This window comes from Cetorhinus maximus, chromosome 16 (genome assembly GCF_964194155.1).
Source record: "Cetorhinus maximus chromosome 16, sCetMax3.hap1.1, whole genome shotgun sequence".
In the NCBI taxonomy this organism is placed as follows: Eukaryota; Metazoa; Chordata; class Chondrichthyes; order Lamniformes; family Cetorhinidae; genus Cetorhinus; species Cetorhinus maximus.
In genome coordinates, this window is record NC_135894.1 from 76,110,876 (window position 1) to 76,131,264 (window position 20,389).

The 20,389-nt window shown below is 40.0% G+C and overlaps 2 protein-coding genes across 8 annotated transcripts in view; one reads left to right on the plus strand and one right to left on the minus strand.

The window, feature by feature from the left end:
• cmss1 (cms1 ribosomal small subunit homolog) overlaps positions 1 to 20,389 on the minus strand; it is a 330,497-nt gene that overhangs the window by 268,761 nt on the left and 41,347 nt on the right. For 2 of the 3 annotated variants that reach the window (XM_078560130.1, XM_078560123.1), the window contains exon 2: positions 16,970 to 17,165. The exons of the other annotated variant lie outside the window; for it this stretch is intronic. The gene's annotated coding sequence lies outside the window, so the exon portion shown is untranslated. The remainder of the gene's footprint in view (positions 1 to 16,969; positions 17,166 to 20,389) is intronic. 3 annotated transcript variants of the gene reach the window in all.
• filip1l (filamin A interacting protein 1-like) overlaps positions 1 to 20,389 on the plus strand; it is a 257,274-nt gene that overhangs the window by 215,846 nt on the left and 21,039 nt on the right. For 4 of the 5 annotated variants that reach the window (XR_013579190.1, XM_078560103.1, XM_078560102.1 and 1 more), the window contains one exon: positions 6,004 to 8,767. Coding sequence is in view for 4 of the 5 variants with exons in the window: in XM_078560103.1 (XP_078416229.1) it covers positions 6,004 to 8,767 (2,764 nt within the window). In the remaining variant the exon portion in view is untranslated. Of the gene's footprint in view, positions 1 to 6,003; positions 8,768 to 12,272; positions 13,128 to 20,389 lie in introns of those variants that run through there. The other variant, XM_078560104.1, reaches the window with a different exon arrangement.

The following is a 20,389-nucleotide window of genomic DNA, read 5'->3' on the forward strand; positions in this document are numbered from 1 at the left end:
AGAGGAGTGATGACATATTTCCCCTCAATGAAGCTTCCTGTTTGGCTATATGTTCCCACCGGTTGCCCCACATAAAACTGCTGCAGTGGTGGTGGAGCCCTTATCACTAAAACACACCCTGGTGTGTCTCCCTACTCATCCTTTGAGCATCTCAGTTTGTTAACTCCTCATGAATCTCATTTAAAATCCTCATCTGTATTGTACAAACATAGGAATTAGGAGCAGGATTAGGCAACTTGGTACCTCAAGCCTGCTCTGCCATTCAATAAGATCATGGCTGATCTGATTGTAACCTCAACTCCACATTCCCACCTACCCCGATAACCTTTCATCCCCTTGCTCATCAAGAATCTATCTAGCTCTGTCTTAAAAATATTCAAAAGACTCTGCTTCCACTGCCTTTTGAGGAAGAGAATTAAAGATTCACAACCCTCAGAAAAAATTTCTCCTCATTGTTGTCTTAAATGGGCGACCCCTTATTTTTATTATTCACACGAGTATCACACAAAATTTCTCTCAGATATCCATCGGCTTTCCTCCCTCAGCTTCTGCATTGAATGATTTCTTAGCCTCAGTGATTGCAACCTCCATCAATTCTTCTTGCTCTACTTACTTGGAGTTCATTACCTTCCTTTCCTCCCTAATTCTCTCCCTCCATAAAACTCCTATCCATATTCCAAATCTCCTACTACCTTGTCCTTGGCATCTCATATGGCCTTGCTCCTCCCATTGTAACCCATCAATGATAAGGCAATCCCTAGTCATTTCTTTGTATCACACTTATCCCCTCGCCACCCCTCCCAACATCACTTCTTTCTATGTCTCCCTCAAGTCATATACCACTTTCAAATTCACAGATATCTAGCCTTTGGCCCACAATGCATCCTGACATTTCTGCAGCTACCGATTTGCCAAATCACACCTTCCCACCCACCACCTTTGCTCTTGTCCCCATAAAATTGTTATTTTCTCTCTAATCCTAATCATTCTTCCTGGTATAGAACTCCTCTTCGCACTCTTAAGTCTGAGGGATGCAGATCTCAATGTCTATGGCAGACAACTAGTTTAACCATCCATCACCAGATCTGGTTGGACCACAAGGCATTAGTGGGTCCTACTCTACATCACTAAAACTGTTCACTATTCAAAGATCATCAAAAAATGCAAAGATACCCATCTGCTTCTCTTCGCCACCAAAAACTGTTTTCTTAAACCACCCTTCCCTACTTTATTCATTTTCACCTCCAACAGGTACAGGGAGCTCATGGGCTTTTTTAGTCACAGAGTTTGAGATCATGCAATCAGCTGCCGTTGCTGCTTCCTTCCTTTCCCCTAACTCATCAGGTCTAACTTCCTCTGATGTTCCCCACTTCCCTCCCCCTGAACTCATCTTTCTCTCGATTCTATCCTGTCCCCTGCAATGCTGTGTGTTGATCTTGTTCACAAGACCCACCTCCTGTTCCCTCAATCCTTTTCCAACTAAACTATTGACCATCCAACTTCTCTTCCTGGGCCCCATGTTATTGTTAATTGTTCATGATCCTCAGGTATTGTCACCCCGCCTCCTTCAAACATGCCATCACCCGTTCATTTAAAAAAAACACATTTGATACTGCTGTCCTTGCAAACCAGGGTGACATCTCCAACCTCCCTTTTCTCTCCAAGCAACTTGCTGTGGTCTCCCAAATCTGTGCCCATCGTTCCTGCAATTCCATGTCTGAATCCATCCAGTAAAGTTCCTGGCCACAGTAATGAAGTGGTCTTTACCAAAATCACAAATGACATCCTTTTTGACTGTAATAAAAGTACCCGTCCTCGTCCTTCTTGACCTATGAGCACCCTTTGACACAGTGGACCACATCCTCATCCAATGCTTCTCCTCAGTCATCCAGCGAAGTGAACTGTCCTTGTTTGGTTCTATTTTTATCAAGTCATATCCAAAGAATCACCTGCAACAGCTTCTCTTGCCATTCATTTACTGTTACCTCTGGAGGCCCTCCTACTTCCCATTCACATGTTGCTCCTATGCAACATGTGAAAATACTGCATCAGTTCCTGCATGTGCGTTGATAATATCTAGCACCGCCTCTCTTGAACATCCACTGTCTCTAAATAATTAGATTGTTTGTCCAATATCTAGTACTGATGAGCAGAAATTTCTTCCAACGAAATTGGGAAGACTGAAGCCATTAACTTCTGGTCCCCACCACAAACTCCATTTCTTAACCACCAATTACATCCTTCTCCCTGGCGACAGTATAGGGCTGAACCATCTGCTCTCAACCTTGGTGTCATATTTAACCTAGAGATTAGCTTCTGCCCACATATTCATGCCATTAGTAAGGTCACCTACTTCCACCTTTGTAATATCCCCAGACTCTGCCCCTTCTTCAGTTCATCTGCTACTGAAACCCTCATCCATGCCTTTGTTACCCTTAGACTTGATCAATCCAACATACTGGTTGGTCTCCCATATTCTACCCCCTGTAACCTTGAGGTCATCCAAAACTCTGCTGCCTGTATTCCAACTTGCACCAAGACCTGTTCATCCAGCATCACTCCGATTGCTGATCTACATTTGTTCCTGGTTGAACAACATCTTGATTTTAAAAGCTCATCCTTATTTTCAAATCTCTCCACGGTCTTACCTCTCCTTATCTCTGTGATTTCCTTTAGCTCTATAACCCTCTATGATAGCTGCACTTTTCCAATTCTGGCCTCTTGATCACCCTGATTTAAACTCCTCCACCACTGGCAGCTCTGCCTTCGGCTGCCAAGGCCCTAAACTCTGGAATTGCCTGCCTATACACCTTTGTCTCTCTACTTCGTGTTCCTCCTTTGAGACACTCCTTAAGGCTATCTTTTTGACAGGCTTTTGCTCTTCTGCCCTAATATATCCTGTGTAGCTTGGTGTTAAATTTTGATTTTTTAACACTCCTGTGAAATGCCTGGGGATGTTTTTCTACATTAAAGGCCCTATATAAACATAAATTGCTCTTGTTAATGTAATCTCCATTTTTTTAGAAGTTTAATAATGTCACATGCTAATGCAATAATTGTGGTCTTCCAAGGGCATTTTGTTCCCTTATTCTTCATATCATTGTTCAGGAATGTTATGGACAGTAATCTTATATCACTAATTCCACAATTTGTAAGATCTCCAGCACACACAAGTTTACATTTTCTGTGTCCTTGTTCAAGATGAACGCACTCAAACAATAGATAAATGTCTGGAATGTGAATCAAACTCCAGTATCTTTGTTTCTAGTACAACATTGTGTAGGAGCATGTAATTAAAAGTGGCAACTTCTGTTGTCACTTTGGATGCTTGGATCTACTGGATACTCTAGTAAAGGATAGTTCATTGCAAATTGTTACATCTGGCATTAACTGATAAACCGCATTCAGGACTAATCCTAGGTACTGCAGCCTGTCGGCATTTCAGCTGTTTGCCCACAAGGAACAAAACTTACTTCATCAAAACTGTGTACAAGATGTAATACCAGAGAGCACTGGTAATACAATTCTTTGGCTTCATATTTTTTCTGTGTTGTTGAAAGAGTGCCCAATAAATCATCCTTCTCAATAACAACTTGCATGCTTGAAAGATTCTTATGATAGTTACTATTTTAGGTCAATGACTTATGTTTCTCTCTCCACAGATACTGCCAGTATTTTCAGCATTTTGTTTTTATTTCAGATTTTCAACATCTGCGGTATTTTGACTTGCATTTTCATCATGCCTTTATATACACACATATATTTACATAGTGTAAAATGTCCCAAGGCACTTCATAGGTACATTATTAAGTAAAATGTGATACTGAGTAAAAAAGTGGAGATGTTAGTACAGATGAAAAAGATAGATTTTAAGGAGCATTCTTAAAAGGGGGAAAGAGGTATAGACATTTAAGGAAGGGTATTCCAAAGCATTTCCTGTAGGAAAATATTTTCAGCTGAAATTAGTGTTTACAAATAATCAAATTCACAGGCGTTCAGTCTGCCTTCAATCTGGCACATTAAGCAAATATATTGTGGGTCCCTATTTTAATTTTTTTCTCCATGCATTGTGCTTAAAATGTTGAATAATGGAGGACCACAACAATACTGCTGTACCAACGCAGAAAATGGATTAAGAAGATTATTGAAAAACTCATAGTACCAATGGTATTGCCAGATGGCAGGGCTTGCTACATCAGGCAGCTCAGGTGGGCCAGTTCTCACTGCAATCAATGAGGCCACATTGTATGCAGGCAGGCTACCTGTGTAATGCATAGATTAACAGAATAACTGAAATACCTGAAATAACAAGTCTAGGTGAGGCTAGAAATCGATAATTTAGATCTTAACTTCTTCCCAGGCAATAAAATCTTTTATTTGAAGATAGAGATAAGGTATCATTTTGATTGTATGCACCAGATTTTATTCCTCTTTAATGAACTGTACAATGCAAGGGAATCAAGGGATGGTTTGAACTCAAGGGTTTGGGGCCAAATTAATGTTGAACTTAGCACATATTGTTTTTCAAAGAGTAAGATCTGTATTTCTCCATCTTCAGGAAAATTTGGCACATCATGTATAAGAAATAATTTTGGATATTTCTGTTGATCCCTTTAGAAAAATAATGAAGGTATAAGGTTTTATTCAACGAACTGCTACAAAGTAGGAACAGTTCTGTGGGTCCTTACATTTGTAATATTCTCCTTTCAATTCAGCATTCTATAGATCACAGCATATAAATTGACCTGGCATAGGAGACACCATTTTTCCAGCCCCAAAATCATGATTTTGCATAGACTCTGCATATAAATCGATCCCGCTTTACAGCCATGACATACTAAACTCATTAGCAGTCAGCCTCAATTTTTCACCTCACAAATGCATATTTTATTATATAACTGGACGCAAGGGATCAATCAGGCGATATGGGCTCAGTTGCAAAGATACACACAGATTTAAGACCCACCAACTCTTTGGCTGGAATTTTCCAGCAACGCAGCAGGACCAGCAAGCCATTGAAATCTCCGTTCGCATCGGCAGGACCAGAAAAATCCTACTTGCGTGAGAGGCTGGAAAATTCCGGCCTTTGTGTCGAATGCCGATGACAATAAATTTGACAGGTTTAAAACACTGGTTAAAAGTGTATTTTTATAGTTAATTTATTCAATCAACCATGTCACATTAATTTAATATGAATTACAGATCAAGTATCCTTTATCCGAAACCCTCGGGGCTGATTGCATATTGAATTTCAGATAATTTCAGTTTTCGGATACCACACATAAACTTACGTTACAATAGCCTAAGCCTGGGCTAGCTATAGTCTAAAGTAAATAAAATGGCTAGAAAAGTAAGATGTATCACTGAATAATAAATACAGTGTACCTGAAAAAGTTTCTTTTCCACATGTTGATCACAAAAATCGCAAAGTAAACAATGCAGACAAACAACTACACTTCCCGTGCTAAAGGTTGAAGAGGTTCAAAAAAAATGTGGTTTTTGGATGTGCTTGATTTTCTGATTTACGGACAAAGGATACTCGATCTATACTATGGTTTTCTTTTCACATTTCAAAATGGCAACCACTCACAACCAGGCTGGCAGTTCACTCTTATACTCAAATATAAGTCGACACCCATTTTTAAAGGGTTTTTTTTGAGGCTTCAAAGGTTTGACTTCCACATCGACATCTACAGTACATATCTTAAGAGTTAAACACATTTTTGCCAACATTATTATTGAAAACATTTAGGTCAGTCAACATTTGTAAAAAGAACAAAAGGGTCTACACCTGAACATGAACTAATCTGTTCTTTCCACAGATACTGACTGGATTGCTATATTTCCAACGTTTTATGTTTTTGTTTTAAAGAAAAGTATAATTTAAAAACAGTGAATATCATTGCATGTATCAGAAAAATTAACATGATTCAACAAATAAACCATTTACTCTCCTTTAGGCAAGTTGTTTTTTTCTTATCTATCCTTTCTTTTCCCTTTTAGATTGAAAAAGTTAATTGACCAAGAAAAGGCCTACCAGGTGAAAAAGGATCAAGAAAATGTCAAAAAAATTACAAAACTAAAGGAAGAGCTTACCAAGCTGAAATCATTTGCATTGATACTGGTGGATGAACAACAACGGCTTTCAGAACAGCTTAACCAACAGAGTCAAAAAGTTCAAGTGCTATCAGTCACTGCACAGCAAGCTCAGGAGAAATTAACAGCCTCTGAGGAAAGGGCAACAGAAGAAGAAAACAAAGTGTTCACTCTTGAGACTGAACTGCAAGCACAAGCCAGTAGATTTTATCAGGAACAGGAAACAACAATGGCCAAATTGACCAATGAAGAAAGTCAGAATCGACAGCTTCGTTTAAAACTCGCAACACTCAGCCGACAGATAGATGAACTGGAGGAGACTAATAAATCATTGAAGAAAGCAGAAGGGGAACTGCAGGATTTGAGGGAAAAAATAAACCGAGGGGAATGTGGGAATTCCAGTTTGATGGCAGAAGTGGAAGACCTGCGGAAGCGCGTGTTGGAAATGGAAGGAAAAGATGAGGAACTCTTAAAAATGGAGGACCAGTGCAGGGATCTCAATAGAAAAATAGAAAAGGAAGAAAGCCACAGCAGGAACCTAAAAACTGAGGTAGAGAAATTAAAGAAGAGAATAATGGAATTGGAAAAATTAGAGGATGCCTTCAGTAAAAGTAAACAGGAATGTTATGTGCTTAAATGTAATCTGGAAAAAGAGAAGAATCTAACAAAGAAATTAGAAAATGAATTGGAAACCTTAAAAGTGAGAGTTAGGGAGCTTGAAGCAATTGAAAACAAACTGGAGAAAACTGAATTGGCCATGAAGGAGGACCTAAGCAAGCTTAAAACATTAACCGTGATGTTGGTTGATGAAAGAAAAACTATGGCCGAAAAGATGAGACAGACAGAGGATAAATTTCAAAATGCAAATACCCAACTTCAAGTAGAGGAAAATAAAGTTACAGTTGTGACAGAAAAACTAATTGAGGAAAGTAAAAAGGCATTGAAGTCCAAAGCAGAATTGGAAGAAAAAACATATAGTTTGACTAAGGAAAGAGATGAGCTTAAAAAGAAGCTAAAAACAGAGGAAGAGCGAGGAAATGACCTCTTGTCCAAGTCCAACCTCCTAAAGAAGAGACTCCAGTCCCTTGAAGCAGTTGAAAAGGAGTACCTCAAAAACAAAGGAAAACAAGAGTCTGGCAAATCTCCTAAACATTTACAACAGGATGACAACAAAGTAAGAGAATTAACTCATGAGGTTGAAAGGCTTAAACACAAATTAAAAGACATGCGGGTTGTAGAAGATGACCTAATGAAGACAGAAGATGACTATGACTCACTGGAGCATAGGTATTACGATGAACAACAGGAGCTGAAATTATTGTCAGGGGAGCTTGAGGCCGTGAAGAAGGAATTGGCCAGATATAAGCTAGCTGAAAAGGCTGAATCAACCCACGAACAAATACTGTTTGACAGACTCAGTGAGGAACAGGCAAAATCTAGCCATCTCACAAGAGAAGTCGAAGCCCTCAAAGATAAAATTCATGACTATATGGCAACAGATGACTTATTATGTCACTTTAAAGCAGAGCAGACATCGTTGCAAAAAAAGCTGTCTCAACAGGAAAACCGAAACAAAGAATTATCAAGAGAAACTGAAAATCTTACTAAAGAACTGGAGAGATACAGACGGTTCAGCAAGAGCCTTCGGCCTGGCATGAATGGCAGGAGGTTTGGGGAATTACAATTCTGCTCAAAAGAGATCCAGACTGATGCATTAGACAGTGAACCACCTGATTACAGAAGCCTTATCCCTTTAGAAAAAGCAGTTGTGAATGGAAAGATATGCATAGAAAGTGAAGAAGCTGATTACACTTCTCTAGATGATCAATCCTTGCAAGTAAACTACAACTCGTTAACTGTAAATAGCGTCAATAATAAGAAGTCATGGATACCATGGATGAAGAGCAAGGAAACTTGTGCACAAAATGGAAAAGCTGTAACCAAACAGAATGGAAATCTGGTGCAACCAGGTGAAATGGTGCTTACTCAGAAACAAGGCCAACCTCTTCACATAAAAGTAACACCAGATCATGGGCACAGCACAGCTACTCTCGAAATCACTAGCCCCACTTTAGAAAATCCATTCTCTTACACTAGCACAGCGGTTATCCCCAACTGCGGTGTTCCAAAGCAAAGAATAACCATTATTCAGAATGCCTCACTCACACCCGTAAAATCAAAGCCATCAGATGCATACTCCACACCGGAGCGTGCCCTGACACCCCTTACCAGGACTACAGTGTCGAAATCAAGAAGTCCAGACTCATGTGGTTCAATTACTCCAGAAAGGACATTGTCACCAATTCAAATAGTCGCTGTAACTGCAAGCTCATCAGAACAAGCTCTGTCACCTGAGCCAACAGAAGTTGCTACAGCTCATACAATCTTTAGAGTGTCACCTGAAAGGATACAAGGGCGGCAGATACAAAAGTCAAACACAAGTCCTAACGTAATTACAACTGAAGACAATAAAATCCATATCCACTTAGGTAATCCCCACATTCAAACAGCTTCACCTGTCTCAAGACCAATGAGCCCATGCAGTTCAATCCAGGAGATCAGAACTCCAGCTATAACTAATGGGACACCAAATAAGTCAACCAATAAAATCACCAGCAGTATTACTATTACACCAACAGCCACACCTGCCCCACGCCATTCACAAATTACAGTAAGTAATGTCTATGATTAACCTCCCCTCCCCAACCCAAATCCAGGTGAAAATAACAGTGCTCTTAATTTCATTAGAAGATCCACTTACATTACCTGCATCTTCTGTTTTAATTTGAGACTGGTTTGTGCATGTCATGTATAAACCCTGCACCTAATCAACATCCTTCTGGATTTGTGTGTTTAGTAATACTGTGTGTACATATTATAACCTGTAACTCCACAACTTTAAAGACTTGTATTAAACGGTCAATCACCATTTAATCTGCACTGTATAAAAACAGAAAATTGTATTTGCTTAAAATATTAAAACAGATTTTCAGACACAAATTGTAATAGAGAAAAACAACTCATGAGTAGCAGTAAACTTTAGAATGAGTTTGTTTGTTGAGTTTTTTTTCCTCTTTTGCATGTTCACAAATATATTTTATCACAGGAAAAGGTATTTTTGAGATATGCTGTTCTGAAATCATCTTTATGTAATAAGATCTCTGCTTAAATCATCTCAAATTGGAAGGGCGGGGTGGGGAGTAGGGTGGAAGCTACTACAGATTATTTCACCCCTGGATCAACATTCAGTTGTAACTGATAGAATGAAAGGTTCATCTGCTGACTGAGAATTCTTGGATCTTGACATTATATTGTGGAATGATAGCACATAGCACAAAAATACTCAACATTTCATCCAAAATTTCTCTCTGCTTTTTAGCAGAAGCATTAATCAGTCAATTTTAAATGGTTTAATGCTCCATTAAAATAATGGAGGAATTTCAAAAAAAATGCAGTAAGCACTCATACAGTTATCCCAATGCAGGTTCAAGGCTGCAGTGAGTAACAGCACATAGCACAAAACTGTTGATAGTTCAGGACAAACAAGCAATATCAGTGAGATATCCATACGAGCACTTAGTGTGGGAATGAGAAAAAAAGATCACACTGGTGCAGAATGCATGGCCTTTTGAGATTGTGGTTAAAACACATCATGGGACAGAATAAAGGAAGTGCTTATTACTTAATCTGGCAGAGCTTGGTGCTCCCGTTTTTTGCACAAAATAGAAAAGTCATAACTGAGCAGAATGGAAATCTCTTCCAATTTCCAGTGTTAACATCCCACACACACTGCAAATTTTGAGAAAAATAGCCACTTAAATTCTAGGACTGAGCAGATCAGAATTCAATAATCAGAAAATCCATTAACTAACAAATGAACAAAATATACATGCCAGAGAATGAGGTTCCACAGTCTCAGAATCTCACGAAAGACATCATGTCGGATAAGCAAACTCGTTGGCCCAGAATTTGCTGTATCAATAATGGCATTGCCGTTGGTGTTTAGTGCTATTATTTGGTAAAATTGACAGCAATTTCTGGCGTCCATGAATGCACAGTTAAACGCAGAAATCTGGAATCTGCTGTCAGTAATACCCTGCTCCTCTACTGGGTGTGCTGTTGCAGTCTTCAACAACAGTATCACCATAGAAATCACTTTAAGGCGTGAAGTTAACTAATTACCTACCATTATCACGCTAAGGACCATTGAAAAATTTGAGCCTTGTTCAATCACCGGTAAGAGTTTTTAAGGGCATAATAAGTCATAATTACTGCTGCACATCCCTTCTGGCCATAAAAAATTAATTTTACAAGTTTGGAGTCTGATTCCCTCTGAAGAAAATTGTTGCAGTTTTTTTTAAGAAAAACAAAAAATATTGTTTTCAAAATTTGTATTCTTCTATTTAAGTTTCTCCCTTGATACCATTTGTTTGTCCCAATCTTTACTTTACTTCCTGTACTATGATTTAAATGCATTTATATTTCCAGTTTTTTTACTTTTTGCTTTGCCTTCGTGAGGATTCTTTAGTCCAGTTGATCAGTCTCCCTGCAGTTTGCCCTAACCACAGACATTCACAGATCCCTGTACAAGACACAAAATTCAAACCAACATCACAAAAGAGGAATTGAGGAAGTCTGTGCGCCAGAGCCCACTCAAACATTGCGGGCAGCTTTTTTCAAGATGAACCGCGAGCACTGTTCCTTTGCCACTGACTGCAAACTCTGGGCCAAAGAAACAATTAGTGGGTGTTAAACTGGATAGTTCCTGAAAATGGATGTAGCAATCACAAAACATGATTAATCCATGAGCATTGATTGCAATTCAGGTAGCACGCTGACTTTCTGCTCCCTCTTATGTGAATGATCTCTGCATCCAGTCAGCAATAATTGTGATTTTCAATTACTGTACGCATTAGCAGGTGGTCAACACAGTAAATGGCTAACACCCCTTAAACCTAGCCTGCATTACATAAAGCTAGTCTGCACCTCCTAAAGGGGTTCGTGATTGAAGAGAATATGACTTGGAAAACAATTTTTAAAAATTACACAATGGGAGAGAGCAGGCCACAAGGTTTTCAGGTATTGCATTGGAGATCATGATGAAGGAGGTGAAAAAGAAGTACCTGCAGGGGGAAGGAGGTACTCTAGACACACGGCCAAAAGGCAGTGGCAGCAGGTAGCCATGGAGGTCAAGGCTCAAGGATCTGGATGCAGTATCACAAGAAGTTCAATGACCTCATGTAAGTGATCAAGGTCAGTGACTTCAGCTTCAAATGCCATGTTCTACCAACTGCACCTGTAGCCTCAGCCACTGTTCAAAACACCACATCCCAATCACTCACCTACTAACAATCTCTGTCAATCAGGCCTCATTCATTAAATTCATGTGTTTCACCCCACACATTTGGCATTGCTGTAATACCCACACCCACATCCCAGAGTTTCAACCATGGTAATCACATCAGCTAAACAGATTGCACAACATTCACTGACACACTTTCCTCTCACTTACAGGACAAAATGGCACACAACCAGAGGCAGCAGAAGCTAACTGGGGGGTGACAGTCTCGATTACATGTCCTAATCCCCATGGAGAAGATGGTGCTGGTCATCAATGGGGTGCCATTGCTGAGAATAGTGGGGTCATTTAAGACCTCAGAGGGTGGTCGTCCCTGCCCTCTGCTAGTCATCCCCAGCCCAGTGAGGGTCCCATGCTCAGGGTTACAAGCTATGGTCAATGGTGGAATCAATGAATTTTCAGTAGTGATGGTGGAAGAATTAGAACGGCGAGGGACAACGGCTACTCACAGGTGGAGGAACCTTCAGGAAGAGGACTTGTGTTTCCTTTAAGCACGCATGAGGAAGGCAATGAGAAACCATCTCATGTATTCTTTTCCCTAGTCATATGCTCATTGAAATTGAAAATGGGAGACTTCTGTGAGCAACTGAAGAGGAAAGTGCACAGAGAAGTGAGCAGAGAACTCTTGGGCAGATCACTCCTACACATTGCTGAGGTCTTGGCAAGATGATGGTATCCTCATATTTATTCCTTCTTCTCACATCCCAGACTTGCTTCTGATTTACAAACTGTAGATGATGTAAATATATATCTCTTAGTTCCCCCAACCTCCAACCTTCCACAACACAACCTTATGCTTGTGCCTTTTTCCTTTCAGATACCCAAGGGGTGCACCCTTGCCACGTAATGGAGAAACACCAATAAGAGAGCAATGATTAAGAGACAGCACCATCACTTGACTTCACACTCCCAGCCATCAGTTCAGATATTGACACTGCACATATCTTAGAGGATAGATGCAAGGCAAGATTTTCACATGATAAGGCACCAGACATGAGTAAGCTGCAGCCTGCGAAGGAGGAAGGATAGCATAGGTGCCAGTTTGCCAGCCAGGTTACGCATGGGTTTCACTCGAGGACTCGGATGAAGCTTTCAATGGGTAGCCACTGAAAAACGCTGATGGATATGCACAACAAAATACTTTGTGTATTTGGAAGCCTATCTAAAAGCAGTCAGCATTAAGAAACATGGAGGAGTCTATCACCAACTTGGCACAGGGATTAATGCAGGCCTTGGGAGGCCATTATTTCCAATATGGAAGTGGTGGCCAACTCCGTTCGCACACTTGTGGGTTGAACCATGCTATGATGTCTGGTGGTCAATGTTGTAGCTTACATTGCAGTATATACAGCAACCAACTAACATCTGAGTGGTCTATTGGAAGTTCAGACTGCTGTGGATTACAATGTACAACAGTCCAGTAATCTCGCCTCTAACAGATTACTCGTAGAGTAATCTCAATGAAGATTGTTGAGTTGTCACCATAGGGAAGTGGCAGTGGTTCCGTGGGTCATGACCCTGCAGTCCTCTCTCAGGAAGACAGCATTCTTCCTTCCACCCCAACCACCCCACTAATATCTTCGTTGCCTGTCTGCAGCAGTAAGAATTAAATAAATACATCACCTTTCTTGCAAAATTATAAAAACAAAAATATACTTCCCATGACACTGAAGTGTCAAAAGCTTTAATTAAGTTTAAAAACAAACACAAAGCAAACTTATGTCAGCAACAAATTATCAGCCAGCCCATTTAAACAAATGGATTTCTACTGGTAGCATCCATGTGAAAGAAGAAGTTTGGTTGATGTGTTTATTTAGAGCTCTGTGCTTATTTATATTAATTAGATAAAATTGCAAAAGTAATTTGCGCTTGACTTTACATTAACAAAAAGGCCAATACCAGATGCTGTTTTAATGGACTAGAGCCATCCACTTTTAAAACAGTTTTAATCAATACTGATTTTCTGGGCATTTCAGCAAATATTAATTAGTAGTCTACTAATTTTAACACTACATTGAAATAAACTCAAAGCCCATACGAGTCTTACAGAAATAATAAATGTAATACTGTCACTCAATTTCTAGAACACAACTCATACTACAAATCACTGCACAAGTCCAATAAACCATATATGGGTTTCCTTTCCACTTCAAATCCCAGAACTGTCTGATGTTTCATCACACTCCTCAAACATGGTTACCTCTTTGCATGGAAATTCAAATGTCATTTCTAATATGTCATAAAGTTAAAATCAACTAGAGTGTAAAAATGAGTCCCAAGATGAGACTGCTGCTTTGAATTCACACCTATGTATCTGCTATTTTCAAAGACAAATCAAATCTGCAAAACAGTAAAAAGAGCAGGAGATTTGGAGAAGGAAATCAGAAGTTACACAATGAGTTGGATAAAATATACAAGTAAGCAGCACAGCATTTGAAATTTAATGTAGACAAAGCTAAACTACATATGACGGACAAACATACCACACACGTACTTCATTAATGTTGTTGAAATAGCTATGGATAAAGCTGAAAGAGACCTAGGAGTTTAGTAGACAACAGGCTCAATACGGTGCTTCCAACAAGGTGAAAAGAAGATTGAACAATTTAAGAAAAGCTAGAATATGGGAGCGCTTTTAACTCTCTCTGCCAAGCAAAATCTGAGCAGGTGGACTATTAAATCACCCCTGGCCACTTACCCCCGGAAACCAACCTGGATTCCGCCAACCACAATTTTATTCCAGATAGGTGGAAATCACACTATTTGTGTTTCTGAGAAGGAAGAGGAACAACAATCAAGGGATCCTAGGAGGGTGAAATTGTACCAGAGAATTGTGGTACCCACCATGACCCTTCAAACAGTATTTACAGGTAGCAGGGCAATTACCTTGATTTGTCCAAGAACTCTGTCTGCATAGGCCAATATTCATCAGGAAAGCTTCAAGGGCTATGTCTAACATACATCCAAAACTCCCAACATAGCACAACACCATATGTAGCTTTACATGATCAATTTGTCTTGGACCTCTATGCCTCATATTCATTCTAGGCTGCTAGTGGGCAATCAATCTTCAGTGCACAAACGTATCAAACTGGTGAAAGAGGTATTGACAGCTGCTTGAGTCACTATACCACCCTTCCCCTGGACAATCAACAGCATGAGGATAATGCACTGGGTAATGCACTGTGCCCAAATAGCAAAATTGCAGAACACAAGCAGGATGGGCAGATAGTTGCATTTTAGAAGTAACAATAAGGCAAGGAAACACAATAAATGGCAAGATTTCAAATGTCATATAGGAACAATGGGACTTTGGAGTGCAGATATACAATCAAAATGCTTGGTTTTGCAACTAATAATGCAAGGTACAAAAGGAGGTAGCGTTGACCTTGTAAAAGACTTTAATTAGGCTGCAGTTGGAAATATTATGTACAGTTTTAGGCACCCCATTAATGTGAAGGATATAACAGCAACAGAAGTGCAACTTCGACTTACTAGTGTATGACCAGGATTATTTTCACTAGGCCTGAAGTTAAGGGGTGAGTCAAGATTATGAAGGGTTAAATAGTTAAATAGTTTCCACTGGTCAGCAAAATGGCAACAAGAGGTTGCAAACTGCACAGAATTCATGTGGTTAGGGGAAAAAAATATTTCGTGAAGAATGGTTAAAATATTAAATTATCCTTCACACATTGTTGAAGCAATGGAATAATGTGGGAAAATGTGAACTTGTCCACTTTGGCATGAAGATTAGAAAAGCATTATACAATTTAAATAGAGAAAGATTATAGAACTCAGGGGTACAGAGGGATCTGTCCTGGTACATGTGTGACTATAAGTTAGTATGCAGGTGCAGCAAGTGATTAGGAAAACAAATGGAATAGTGGCATTTATTGCAAGGGGAATGGAATATAAAAATAGGGACGTTTTACTGCAGCTGCACAGGGCCTTGGTGAGACTGCATCTGGAATATTGTGTACAGTTTAGTCTCCTTATTTGAAAAAAGATATAACTGCATTAGAAGCAGTTCAAAGAAGGTTCACTCAATTCATTCCTGCGATGAGGGGCTTATCTTATGAAGAAAGATTGGACAGGTTGGGCCTGTACCCATTGGAGTTTAGAAGAATGAGAGGTGATCTTAAAAAAACATACACAATCCTGAGGCGATTTGATAGAGTAAATACCGGGAATATGTATCCACTTGTGGAAGAGACTAGAAACAGGGAACACAGTTTAACAATAAGAGGCGCACAGTTTAAGACGGAGATGAAGAGAAATTTTTTCTCTCAATAGGTTGCTAGTATGTGGAATTCTCTTCACCAGAAAGCATTGGAGGCTGGGTCATTGGATTTATTCAAGGCAGAGTTAGACAGATTTTTTGATAGACAAGGAGTCAAAGATTATTGGGGGCAGATGGCAAAGTGGAGTTGCAACACAATCGGATCAGCTATGATCTTACTGAATGGCAGAGAAGGCTTGAAGGGCTGAATGGCATGCTCCTGCTCCTAAGTCCTACATTCCTATAGAGAAATACATCAGCATTGCCATGGGCTGAATGCAGTAATATTGCAATTCTAAGATCCTCATTAATTGAATGATATAACGATTTCAGTGGATGCAGTGAGGAGTTCGATCAGTGCCTGGCCAGCATTTCTCCCTCAACCTACATTGCCAGAAGCAATGGTTAACTGATCATTCGTTTCATAATTGCAACGTTGTTGGCTGGCATATTTGCTTCTTTAACAAGGGTCACAACAAAAGTAAACTGCTATGTGGAGTACTACAATATATTTCAATTTTATAAAGGTGTTACATAAATACAAGTAGTTCTAGAAATAATCACATAGCTGAGGAAGGGTTAGAGTATCTTTTGTGCAAACAGTAGCATTGGTAAGCATTTTACAGAGGACATGCTCTGGCAAATGTATTAAACATTTTATTTTTAAATGAATTACTTGCTTTAACACAACCTTGCTTTAATCAAATGATCCCACCTCTATCCACATCAGTTAAAGTAAGTCATAGAACAACATTCGTCACTATTAACATGCTGCTTTAGTAGGATGCATCTTTAAGCTCCCCAAAATGGAATTAAATGTCCAGACGCTATCAATATGCAAAGCCATCTGACAGACTTGGAAACCTAATTATTTTAAATTGTTTAATTGTTTAATCACCTTTGAAGAGGAAAATAATATGCTGCTGGATTAATGCATACAAGCCAAACTACTTTGTCATATTTATTCACACATGAATTGTGCACAGAACCAAAAAGATATAGCAATATACTAATTTACTTTGAGAAGGATGCATGTTCTTTTTAATAGTAATCAAAATAGGCTTTTTGTCAGCAAAGTGAAAGCACTCTGAATGGAGAAATCCTGGGTGTCATTTTTGACACTTTACAGCAATTAGCAAAATTAACTTAATCTGCGTTGCTGAAACAAAATTAGTGCAAGAAGGTCCAAATAAAGGAAACATGGGAAGTTTGCTCCCCAGGTATATCATTCTTACCTGCAGGTCCTGCTGTGATCTGAAAAGCTGTAATGGGGTAATCTTTAGGACGGAAGGGACACACTCTCCAAACAGGCTTGGATGGAAGTGACTGAAGAAATCAGCAACAGATGTGTGGTTCCTTCAACCCGGAGACACTGCGCCAAGAGGTGCACCAAGAGATTTCTGAAATCTAGATATTGCAAATGCTGGAAGTCTGAAAATAAAAACAGTAAAAGCGGTAAACACTCAAGAGATCAGGCAGCACTCATGTAAATACAGCAGTCAATTTTTCAGGACATTGCCAAGTGCAGGCAACACTATAATGGACAATAAATAAAGTTGTTAGATTAATACATTGTATCCATTTTCAAAAATGGAAGATAAAGACAAAATGCAAGTGACACAAGAGAAGTCAAAAATATGTCAAGGGAAAGAATTTAGTGGAATTAATATAGTAAAACATGTTAATAGAGAAAATAATGTGTGTTAAAATAAGAAAATAGGTGTGAAAATTGTGTTAGTCATAATTTGCCAAAGCTCTAAAAGTCAGGATAGTGTCTTTAGACTGGAAGCTTTCAAAAATTTCTTGGCGCAGTGTCTCCGGGTTGAAGGAACCACACATCTGCTGCTGATTTCCTCAGTCACTTCCATCCAAGCCTGATTGGAAAGTGTGTCCCTTCTGTCCTAAAGATCACTTCACTACAGTTCCTCAGATCACAGCAGGACCTGCAAGTAAGAATATACCTGGGGTGCAAACTTCACATGTTTTCTTTATTTGGATCTTCTTGAACTCATTATACAGGCAGAAAATGGACACAACAACAGTTTGCATGAACATGGCTTATATTCCCTTTAGTTTGAGAGGTAATTTAATCAAAGGCTTTAAATGGTTAAGGTATTCAATAAGATAGAGACACTGGGCAAAACTTTCTCAACTTTGTCCCTGGTAAAAACAGTGGGACCACTAGTGGGTTAGAAACCCATTGGAATATCCAATGATATTTGTTGTGACCACTTAACTAAACCATGGCATTAGCATCCCACTTCCGGATTCCCCGACCAATCAGGGAGGGCAGACGGCATGATACACTGGATCTGTCAAAGGGAGAACTTCTAATGAAAGGGACTTTGTATGGCTTACATAGGCTTAACTGGACATGGATTTCTGAGGCTGAAGCAACCACAGAAATTCAAAGGAAACATGGAAAGTTTGGTCCCCAGGTATATCATTCTTACCTGCAGGTCCTGCTGTGACCTGAGGAACTGTGGTGAGGTGATCTTTCCCAAGGATAGAAGGGACAAACTCTCCGACCAAGCCAGCTTGGATGGAAGTCACTGAGGAAATCAGCAGCAGATGTGCGGTTCCTTCAACCCAGAGATGCTGCACCAACAGAATCCAGGACCACAGGAGGGCAGGAGATGTGGGTGACATAGCAATTTCAGTTCCCAAGCCTCACACTCAGATTTTCCCAGCATTCTCATCCTCAAAACAACACTTCTTCTTTCTCCTCACATTCCCATCTCATCTAAGAAGGATTGGGGGGCAGCCCTCCAATGATAGACACCTTGACAACCACTGGAAATGCATAACCACCTGGCTTATTGGGAAGTACGTCTTGTTTCAGGAGGCTGATGTTGGCAAAGACCTGCCATGATAACCTAAACCTGAGACATGAACGCTCATACATATCAAGACAGCTGCCTTTAAACCCTGTGTTGGGGGTCTTGTCTCCTTATTGTTCCTTCTCGGTGTCCATTCCTTTGCCCTATGGAGCGCCATGTGGCTGAGGAGAAAGCAAATGCTGTTGCTTATGCAATTGGTATTGGTACTCCTCTTGTTTTTCTTGCATAAGCTGCTCCCTTACAATAGTGAAGGCTGGCAGCAGGTAAGTGCAACTCAAGGTGAGTGAATTGCAGTTCAGGTGAAGTAACTTCTAAGAAGCTGGTAATCACCTGTCAAGCACTCCCCATGAAGGAATGCTGTGCATAGCTGCCTCTCTCATGGCTGTGTGTCTTCAGTTTCATTGGTCAAAGGCTTCCTTGCCTATCAGCTTCACTGAAGCACTCCACACTGTGCACTCCCTGACGAGTTACTGACAACTTGGGGAAATACATCTGCTTGCTGTTAAAACCAGAATCACTGGTTAAAACAGTACTTAATGGCTTATTAAAATATTTAAATGTCTTTTCCAAAAGCTCAAGGGGGTTCCCCACTGCCTTCAAACCTGCTCAGCAGAAACCCAGAAGGCAGCAGAATGATGTCAAAATCCTGGCCTGATGTCACTTTTAGGGGATTAACTCCAAACCTGCCTCCCCTTGCCTGGGAAAACAACCCCCCGCCCTCTCTATTTCCTCAGGTGGTGGAAATCTAGAACAAGGAGACATAATTTTAAAATCAGAACAAAGCCATTTAAGAGAGAAATCAGGAAGCAATTTCTTTTTTCCACAAAAAGGGTAATGACAATCTGAAATTTTCTCCCAAAAAGCTGTGGTCAATTGAAAGTTTTAAGTCCAAGGTCAATAGGTTTTAATTAGATAAGATAAAGGGATATGAACAAGACTCAAGACTAGTAGAGTGAGCAAATACCTGAAACGTTGACTGTTGTTACGGCATAAATGTTGTCTGGCCTAATGAGTATTTTCAGTTTTTTCTATTATGAACATATAAAGTACTTCTTGTAGTTTACAAAACCTGTAATTTGATTAAGTTTGGATCGAAGTTGACTAGAACTTTGAATCAGACACAAGATGACTTTCCACCCAATCTTAAAGCAAGCATCGTGAATCAGCCACCAATTATAACTCTTTTCGAGTCAAAACAATTAACTAAATTAACAATAACAAGGGATAAATCAAGCACAGCCCCTAATTCAGGTCAGCTGTAAAACCAAGGACAAAGTTTAAAGGAAACTTACAAACATTAAACCAAAATGTGATTAAAGGGGTCAACAAAACACCCCAGTCCCCGCGGCGCCCACCGGGCACGGAAGGCCTCGATGGTGCCGGCAGACACCGCGTGCTCCCTTTCCAGGGACACCCAGCCGTGAACGTAGCCGCGGAAGAGGGACAAACAATCGGGCGGGACTCCCCCCTCGATCGCCCGCTGCCTGGATCTGTTAATGGCCAACTTGGCCAGGCCCAGGAGCAGGTTCACGAGGAGGTCCTCCTCCTTCCCGACCCCCTTCCGCACCGGGTGTCTGTAGATCAGGAGCGTGGGACTGAAGTGCAAACAAAACAATAACAAAAGGTTTTTTAAATAACTAAAAAGGGAGTGCAGCCTAAGACACCCTATATATGCATGGTCCACGGACTCCACAAGACTGCAAAAAGGGCAAGTGTCCCTGGAGTCCGTGAACCTAAACATCCTTCTATTGTAGGGGACTGCTGCAAGCCACCAATTATAGAAGTACCTGATTTTCATTCCAATTGATTTGAGAA